Source organism: Vigna angularis, chromosome 8 (genome assembly GCF_016808095.1).
Source record: "Vigna angularis cultivar LongXiaoDou No.4 chromosome 8, ASM1680809v1, whole genome shotgun sequence".
NCBI lineage: Eukaryota > Viridiplantae > Streptophyta > Magnoliopsida > Fabales > Fabaceae > Vigna > Vigna angularis.
This window is the reverse complement of record NC_068977.1, coordinates 3,328,836-3,337,688: the sequence shown is the minus strand read 5'-3', so window position 1 is coordinate 3,337,688 and position 8,853 is coordinate 3,328,836. Positions and strand designations below refer to the sequence as shown.

The 8,853-nt window shown below is 32.8% G+C and overlaps 1 protein-coding gene across 1 annotated transcript; it reads left to right on the top strand.

Moving 5' to 3' along the window:
• The first annotated feature begins 369 nt into the window (after positions 1 to 369).
• Positions 370 to 7,429, top strand: LOC108340537 (uncharacterized). The gene is made up of 14 exons (XM_052867384.1): positions 370 to 627; positions 945 to 1,018; positions 2,284 to 2,364; positions 2,806 to 2,881; positions 3,066 to 3,130; positions 4,088 to 4,189; positions 5,049 to 5,138; positions 5,209 to 5,283; positions 5,363 to 5,395; positions 5,497 to 5,577; positions 5,719 to 5,781; positions 6,074 to 6,136; positions 6,649 to 6,714; positions 7,119 to 7,429. The coding sequence occupies exons 1-14, from the start codon at positions 585 to 587 to the stop codon at positions 7,248 to 7,250; spliced, it is 1,044 nt and encodes a 347-aa protein (XP_052723344.1). The 5' UTR covers positions 370 to 584; the 3' UTR covers positions 7,251 to 7,429.
• The last annotated feature ends 1,424 nt before the right edge of the window (positions 7,430 to 8,853 follow it).

The window sequence follows — 8,853 nt, the reverse complement described above, 5'->3', positions numbered from 1 at the left end:
ACCCAAAACTGAATAATCAAACGTGCATACCAATTATTTAATACAAAAATTGTTTTAAATGCCACGTCTGATTAGTTACTGCACTCAACCATGCCACCTAACCAATACCGTAACGGCCGTTTCTCCAAATTAACGGCAGGCCTGTAATTGATTCAATTTTACAAAAACAAGGACTCAATTGATACGCCGAAAATGAAGAGGACCTATTTGAAATTCATGACCAAAATAGGGACCTACGGAGACATTAAACCTACAAATAACTTACAAAATAATTATAATTAAATAATAAAATGTATAAAATTATATTATAACTATTATATGTATGTTTGTTACTCAAGTAAAGGGAATATACTATTAATATACCATTATTTTATTTCTCTCTGTGTGCCTTCCATAGCCAAGGGTTTCTTCGATTTCCTTGTCTCCTCTCGCTAACTGATCAATTCACACCAGTGGGAAACACAAACAGCAAAGAACCCTAAACTCAAAATCGCACATCACATCGTCAACCCTAAGCGCAGCGTTTCGCTCTAAATGCTTCGCGACAGAGTGCGCTAGCTACTTGCTGGACTCACTGCCTCGCCATGGCTCTCCCACTCGGCAAGCTCACCATTCTCATCGGTGCAGGTTCACTCTCTCATCACTTCCTCCAATTAATCTTTCTCTTTTTCTTTAATTTCAATTGCTTTTATTCCATAATTTGTTCCATCACAATTTAGGTTCCTTTGTTTTTCGATGTAACAAAATTTGTCTATTGGTAGGGTTATTGAGTTGCATTTGTATATTGAGTGTTGGAATGTCAGGAATTTAGTGAGCCGTTCCCGTAGGTGTGTGCATGGTGTTTTGTAGGCTACGATTAGAATAAACACCTCGCTTAATTCGTTTGTGTTTTAGGTGTTATTGGTTCAGTAATTGCTAAGGAAGGCAGTCTGTTTGTGTTTTAGGTATTGTTGGTTCAGTAATTGCTAAGGAAGGCAGTCTGCCTGATGTTTCTGGTCTCGTCTCCGGTGCTTTCAAGGTTAGTTTACGAGAGCTCAACTTGTTTCTCTGGGTGGTGTTGTTTTTGTTATTTCTTTTGTAAGTTTTTTAAGCTTCTAGTGAATTGTGTGCTTAATGTACTATGCCTATGGGTATAAATTAATAGATGCATTTTTTTCTTTTCGGGAAATGATGTTCATGATTTTCTTAATTTTATAGTGTTTTATTCTCTCTAAAGTGGTATATTTGGGATACTGTGCAAATTAACAGAAGTTTGAGGAGGCCTAGTATGTACGAGAAGTGTGGATATGGGTAGGTAGAATATTATTGGTTATGGTGTGGGAAGATGTGAGGTTAAAGTGTTATGATGGCAAAAATTGTGGATTAAACAGTGCCCCCAAGTCATACGATTTAGGTTTCTGGAATTGGATCCATTATTCTACAATGTACACTTCAAAGTCATATAGGTATTGATGAGAATGTAACACATATGGGGTTCCTGTTTGGGGGACTACATGTATAAGTTTTGATCTGTGATTGTAAGGTGTCTATCAAACTCAAAAGGAAAGTTTTACTGGATGAATGGTTGTGAATTTTTGCTGCTAATTTGTATGGTCATCAGGGAGAAAAAAAGAGTATCTGGGTTTATAGCCCTGAGGTGGATGAGTAAGGTAATATTGCAAATTAAAGTTTGTGTCTGTTAAGAAAAGAACGATGGTAACTTCCCAAGTTGTTTTGTCTAGTGAGAAGACCAACAGAGGCTCATGCCTATTATTGAGAATAAATAGATCATTGGAAACTTATCAAGAAAAAAAGAAAAAGTAACTGAATTTAGAGTACTGAGGTGGATGTGTAAGCAATGATGAAGATCTAGTTTGTTGGAGACAGTTGGAGTTGCATCTATTGAGGAGAAGGTGATGGGAACTTTCCCAAGGTTGTTTAGTCATTTGAGAAGACCAACAGAGGCAGATGAAGAACAAGAAAATATTAGGAGAGACTATTAAATAGTAAAAAACATTCTAATTAGGTTTACCAAAACTTTGGTTTTTCATTAGAAACCTGCTTCGTCAATTTGGCTTATTCCTCCTGCTGGGCTAAGTTGGTTGTCATATATACTTGAGAAGTTCAGTCATGTTATTTCAGCCTTTTTATATTCTAAAATCCTAAGTTCGTAATATTCTGGATGCTATTATTTTATATTAGTAATTGGTTTCAATTTCCATCAATATAATCGGTATATTTCAACTAGCATTTATTGTCAGTGAAATGTGCGGGCTTTTTGCTGATTGTAGTCTTTTTGATCAGGTTGTTTTGAAGCAATTTAAAAGCAGTGATCCTGCTCCAGCTGTTAAAAAGCTGCCTCATAATGATGCTTTGATGGCTCAGGTTTGCACGTTGTTGCTGCTGACTTTTAGTTATTCATTATATTTAAATTTGATTAGGAATAGTTCTTTGTTTAGTTAAATTGCATGCATCATGCAGAACATCTTTTAGTGAATCTTATAATACATGACTTTGAGTCTGATCAATATGCAATAATCTTTTACTTTTAATTGTCTCATTTATAACAATTAAGTTGTATTATGAAAATATGTTGTGTAAGTAAATGTATAATGTACGTGCTAACCTTAGCATTGTTCCTGTCTTTGAATTGAATAATGAGAGCATGGCCACATTTCTCAGTTTATATTATAAGAGGTATAACTTTTAGTAGTTGAAGTGGGCTTTTTATTTCCCTGTCGAGTTGGCTACAAAAACAAATGCTGTATTTGTAAACATACAGAAATATGGGGTAATTGAAATTGCTAATAAACTGTTCATCTACAGGTAAACAGTCTTCGTCAGGAACTACAGCTTCTTGCTAGAGATAGATCAATCACTATTGTAAATTCAAGTGGGACAGGTGCTGGTTAACTACTTTCTTTTACATTTTGTGAGGTTTCTTTTTTTTCTTCAGCAATTTAATAAAAGCTGACGTGTTAATTTGCAAATCCTATGGGTGTCTCCATACTTTGCACAAGCTAACCTGTGTTTCCTTGTTTTTTTAACTCCAGTGTTATTTTCTGACTTGTTTGAGAAATGTACAGGTGGAAAAAAATATGTAACAGTGATTGTTATTGTTGTGGCGGGATATGGATACATCTGGTGGAAGGTAATGTCTTTTATTTTCTCAATAGTTGATTTAAGTAACTGGACGCTGTAGTAATACATTCAGGTAGGGAACTTTTAGGGATAAAAATTGAACTTTTTGTTGGTGCTTTCAATAATTGCTAGCTGCTATGTGAACATGGATCCAGCCATGATCTCAACTTTTGAAATTGAACATAGTAACTGGATAACGTGATGGATGGTTGATATTTGGGATGGAGAGAAGCCTAGTTGGAGAGGCTTGGGGGAATCTGAATTCTTGTTTATACCCTCATGCCATAGGAAAGTTGTGAAGGGACCCCCACTATGACTGTTTCATATGCTGCAATATTGGGATTATAAAATGAAGTTTTGGCTTCTGCCATTGATGGATGTCAAGCATATGATTGAAAGTTTTCCAATCTTGTAAAATATATAAACCCTTTTAGAGATGGTATTTTCTAAAAATTTTATTATGACCTGTTCGCATAGCAATCATTCATGTTTGTTTGAGTTGTTTCAAATAATCTTTTTAACTTAGCCAAATTGCATTTATCATTCTTTTCTTAGAAATGTCTTTCCTGGTTTAGTTTTAGCTCAATTCTGTCATTGCTTTGCTGTTAGATGATTGTTAGTTGTCAGGTTTGCATGGGAGTGAAAAATCCAGGAACAAAGTTTGTATACCAAAAGTGAAAACTCTAAAAACTATGAGAGAAAATCATTGACATTGTTGGGTAGTAATAGTATAACAATCTACATGTATATTGCTCCAACTTAAAGGTTTTGTCCGCCCTTATGCAAAGGTCTGTCATTGTGCATGAAATTGTCTAAACTGAAGTTTATGCCAGCAGTTGGATGCTTGTTCACTTTTTGTCTATCTTTTTTAACAATTAATCTTACTGTAATCTTATTACCTTACTTTCTCCAAATATTCAAGTTCCCACTCTTATGATTTAGTTTTATGACTCTTGTTTGCTTACAGGGATGGAAGCTTCCTGATTTGATGTTTGCAACTAAACGTAGTTTGTCTGATGCTTGCACATCTATTGGTAATCAGATGGGGAAGCTGTATGGAACCATTGATGTAATTTTTCTTTTCTATTGGATAGTTTCTTCTTCTTAGATTGTGTCAAAACCAGTCATTTCTTTTAGAGATGACAATGAATGACAACTGTCTGTTGGGTATAATAGCTATACAGTATAAAGTAAAATATCAAGTAGCAAATGAGTAAATATTTTTAATAATACAACTAAGTAGTATTTATTCGAATGTTTGTGGACTAGAAAATATACAAAACATATGAACTTGATGAGGATCTTAGTTTGTTCTTTTTTTTATATTAAGCCTATGTGCGAATCCTCTAGAATACTGGAAGTGCACATCATGATATGTTTCCTTTATGGAACTTTTATCAATGACAATATAATGTTTTAATAAATAGATTTGGTAGTAAAGCTACTTAACTCTAATTTTATTCTCTCTTTTATGACTGTTTTCAAATAATTTGAGCTTGATTTGATCATTTATGGGACTTTTATCAATGACAATATAATGTTTTTATGAGTAGATTTGGTAGTAAACCTGCTGAACTCTAATTTTATTCTCTCTTTATGACTTCTTTCAAATAATTTTTGAGCTTCATTTCTCTTTCCAGCCTTTTTGAGTTGAATATTATTCATGTAAATATTTTCTGACAGCTTTAAGTGCAATATTTTTCATCATTAAAATTGTATATTTCCATTGTCAAAATATATTATTTCCTATATTTCAAACATTAGTTTAGTGGAACTTAGTGTGGTCTATAAAAGATAATGCTTCTAAATCTTGTTTTCTGGTCTGATTAGTTTTCTGACTTTCTCCGGCCATTCAGAATAATACTAATAGTTCTTTTACCCTGGAATAGTGAAAATGAATAATATTTAGTTATCTACAATGATTTCAGGATGTAAAGAAGAAATTATCTTCAAGAATGAACCGTTTAGATGAAAGTTTAGACGAATGTGCTGCCCTTACTGAAAGCACCAGGGAGGAGGTAAGTAAAGATTTTATGATTTCTAGTTTTTCCTCTTCATTGTTTAACATATGAATATCTTCTGTTACAGATATCTGTAACTCAACAGAAGGCAGATACGATAAGTGGAAATTTCAAGTCTGTTCATGTTGCAGTCCGTGTTCTGGTATATCAATTGCTAGAATATTTTTACTTTTAATTTTGTTGTTGCTTGTTTAACTTAGCTTGATTACTTTTCTTCCCAGGAATCTAGAATTAAAGAAATAGAAGAGAAACAGGTATAGTCAATTTGATTTCAGTCACTGCATAATTTAATTTTTTATGCTATGAATATTGGTTACATCCGTGATTTACTATTTACTAACTTCAATCCGTGTAGGTGGCCACAACCGAAGGAGTAACCATGTTGTGTCAATTTACAAAGACTTTGGAAAATAGCAGAACCACAGAGTATATCCAGGCATGAACCAAGCGTTTGTTGCAATGTTTTCTTTTTACTTGTTTGGCTTGGTTTTGTGGTCTGAACTTCAGATTTGGGTTCTATTATGTTACTGTTTTTTTTACCATATAATTTGCTAACACTTCTGTTTTTAATATATAGCCATCATCATCCAGTTCTTCCAGGCCAGCCATTGAGCTACCACCCGTTTCACCCTCTTCGAGGGTAAGCATTTTTCCCCACTTTCATTTTATGAGTGCAATATGACTTCGGGTGAACTGTTCTTGTCAATTAGACACGCTGGTATATTATGTTGTAAATTTATAGGATGTCTTGCTGTTAGTTTAACATTATATTTTATTCATTGGCCTAGAAAATAAAGCTGTAAGCTAAAGAATGAATGCAGTCATTAAGTTTGGTTTTGTATTGTAGCCCCCTCACCCCCTCCCGAAGACTTTCGCTTGTCCACTTCCTTTGAAAATTGTTCCTATGCTTACTCCTAGTCTGTATTATACAGGGTTCACAGTCGGGTTCGTCTAGGCTGTCACTTGAGCCACCTTCTGTTACGCCATCAGCAAAGGTAACTTCTATATAGAAATTATACTTCCTGGGTATGCTTAGTCTTAGTATCTGCATGGTTCGAAAGGTGGACAGTAGGGGAGTTGAGATGAAGGTTACACTTGCCTACATGAGAAGCTGGAAAACAAAATGTACTTATTTCAGTTTGAGTCATGACTTAAATATTTTTTTCTTCATTCCAACTTACTGTCTCTTGCTCAACCAAGCAAACCCTGAATCTAGTAATGCAGTTGGTATTTGGAAAGAATCACATAAACACATCCAAATTACGGGTGTGGCTGTTGGTGTATTTGTTTATTCATGCTCCTTGTATAGACTTTCCCATCCCTTCCTCTCATATAAGGTTCTTCTACATAAGGGTTTTGTCACTTTTGTCGTCTCTCAACTCATCCAAATCCTTCATATAAGTTTGTGCAGTCTTTGTAACTGTGTTTTACTTTTAATTGAAAGCTTTTACTGCTTCACTACTTGTGCTAATTGTTAGTTTTTCCTACCATTTTGTTTTCTTAACAGGATGGATCGCCATCAACAATATTGACTGATCAACCATCTCCATCGAATTCTGGTGGATCTGTCCAGGTTTGCAATATTCTGTTTTGCTTACTCAGATTAATTTACTAGAGAGGTGTGAAGTGGGAACAGTTATTTGTTTCACATGACATCGTTTGGCTATGTTTTTTGCTACTGTGATTTTTAATTTTACATATTTGTGGGATGTGTGGCTAAAAGTTGACAAGTTTGTGTTCATTTTGGTGAAATGATGCATTTTCCTTGGAAAACCCAGTTTTATTTTTATGGATGTGATTTTCACAATTAAAAAAATATTTTCCATTCGATTACAGTTGTCTGTAGTTGTAACTTAAATTCGTATTTGCATGATTTTATTGTCTGTATTACCCACATTTTTCTTAACCTGTTACCCACATTTTTCTTAAATATATGTTTTGGAGTTTTGACCTTGTTAGTTTGGGACGTCTTTTCAGGAGAGTAGAACCAATGGATTTAGTTCTGGCTTGTTTGGGCTGGGTAGGTTATCTGGCGTCTATGCTCCATTTCTGAGCAGAACTCGGAGTGCCACAGATTCAGTAGTCCAACAAACTCGTTCGACTAGTTAACAGTAATAACATGTCCTTTCTTTCTCTTCTTATTCTGCAGTAAACAACTATAGATTATTGGACCTATGGTGGGGGTGAAAATCCTCACCAGTTGGTGTCTGTTCAAAAGACGTATGCACCATCAATTATAGTATGCCCAGGCCAGATTATAAACTGTCTGGGCAATTGAATTTTGCAGAGATGTTTCTCTCGAGTTTCATTAGGATTAAAATTAAATAAAAATCTCCAATATTGAACTGGGAAAGCTGGTCAAGGAAAGAGTGACTATTGAGTCGTCGTGAACTCTTTTTGTTCAGCCTATTACTTTGTGAATTTTATACAAATCTTGTTAACAAAATTTCGCATAGCTCTAATAATACAATGACGGCCTTAGAAACCGTTGTAAGTGCATTTTCTTGTTTGGATCGTTCTATTGTAAGCAGGTCACCTCCATTTTGATAATGGTTCTTTTGGATAGATTTTCCATATGAAATTGGATGGAAATATTATTGGTGCTTTAGCAAATCTACATATTTAAATATAAAAATCAATAGTTAATAAATATTTTCTACACATAATTCTTGATGATAAATTACAACTTGATGAATAATTTTACAGTTTAGGGTTTAATGTATGAATTGTTTACATACTTGTCAGGACATGAGCCACGTAAAATTAAAATACTACTATTAGTAATTTTTATAGTATACTAGTCATTGAATTGGTTGAGATTCAATCAATGTTTGACTACATAACTGATTAAAAACTTCTATAAGGAAGTATTGAATTATATTTTTACTATTATGAAATATTTTAAAATAATTGAAATAAGGAGAAATCAGATCTTTTTAATTGTACATTTATACAATGATCAAACTGTAAGTTTTATTAATTAAAATCAATAATAGTTGAGAAGGTTATTCATATTTATGTGAGTTTTAAAATGTTTATTTGTTTCTTAATTTGAAAATGTTTTAGATTAAATAAAAGATAAAGAAAGTAGATTAATTCTTTTATTCAAAACAGTATTTTGCATTATATTTCAGTAATTTTAGATTGGTTTAACGAGAGTTATTTACCGATTATGAAATGATCTTACTTTAATGTTAGCTAACACTTAACTAGACATTCTTAATAAAATTGATGGATCGGTTCAGTTTTCATGCCAACGAGAAAAAACAAAACCTTAATTACATTAAAATGAGCTCTCTCAATTATTCTCAAATTTATAGTCTCGTCCTTTACCAATCACCAATTAATTATATAATGAGCTTTGCTAATATACCAATTAATTATATATATTATATTGAACAAAAAAAATATTTATTATATGAAGTAGTTTAAGTATTATTTACCAAATATATAATAATACATTTATATATTTAAAATATGAAAATTTAAAAATGAATATTGAGTATGATATATTTACTAATGATATATAAATAGTATACATGATGATATATTCACTACATTTTTAATTTTTAATAATTCATTTATGATTTAATGATTATATACATAATAACTTAATAATCTATACTTTACATATCATATGACGATAGAATTATCTTTTATGGACGTTTCTTTGTTGCGTACGCAATTTTTCTTTTTACAATTATATATTATC

Bases quoted from the DNA above. Each gene is read 5' to 3' on its own strand.
- LOC108340537 (XM_052867384.1), top strand. From the start codon at position 585: ATGGCTCTCCCACTCGGCAAGCTCACCATTCTCATCGGTGCAG. The intron at 5,139-5,208 runs GTAAGTAAAGAT...CTTCTGTTACAG, and splicing joins CTGAAAGCACCAGGGAGGAG to ATATCTGTAACTCAACAGAA. The intron at 5,284-5,362 runs GTATATCAATTG...TTTTCTTCCCAG, and splicing joins ATGTTGCAGTCCGTGTTCTG to GAATCTAGAATTAAAGAAAT.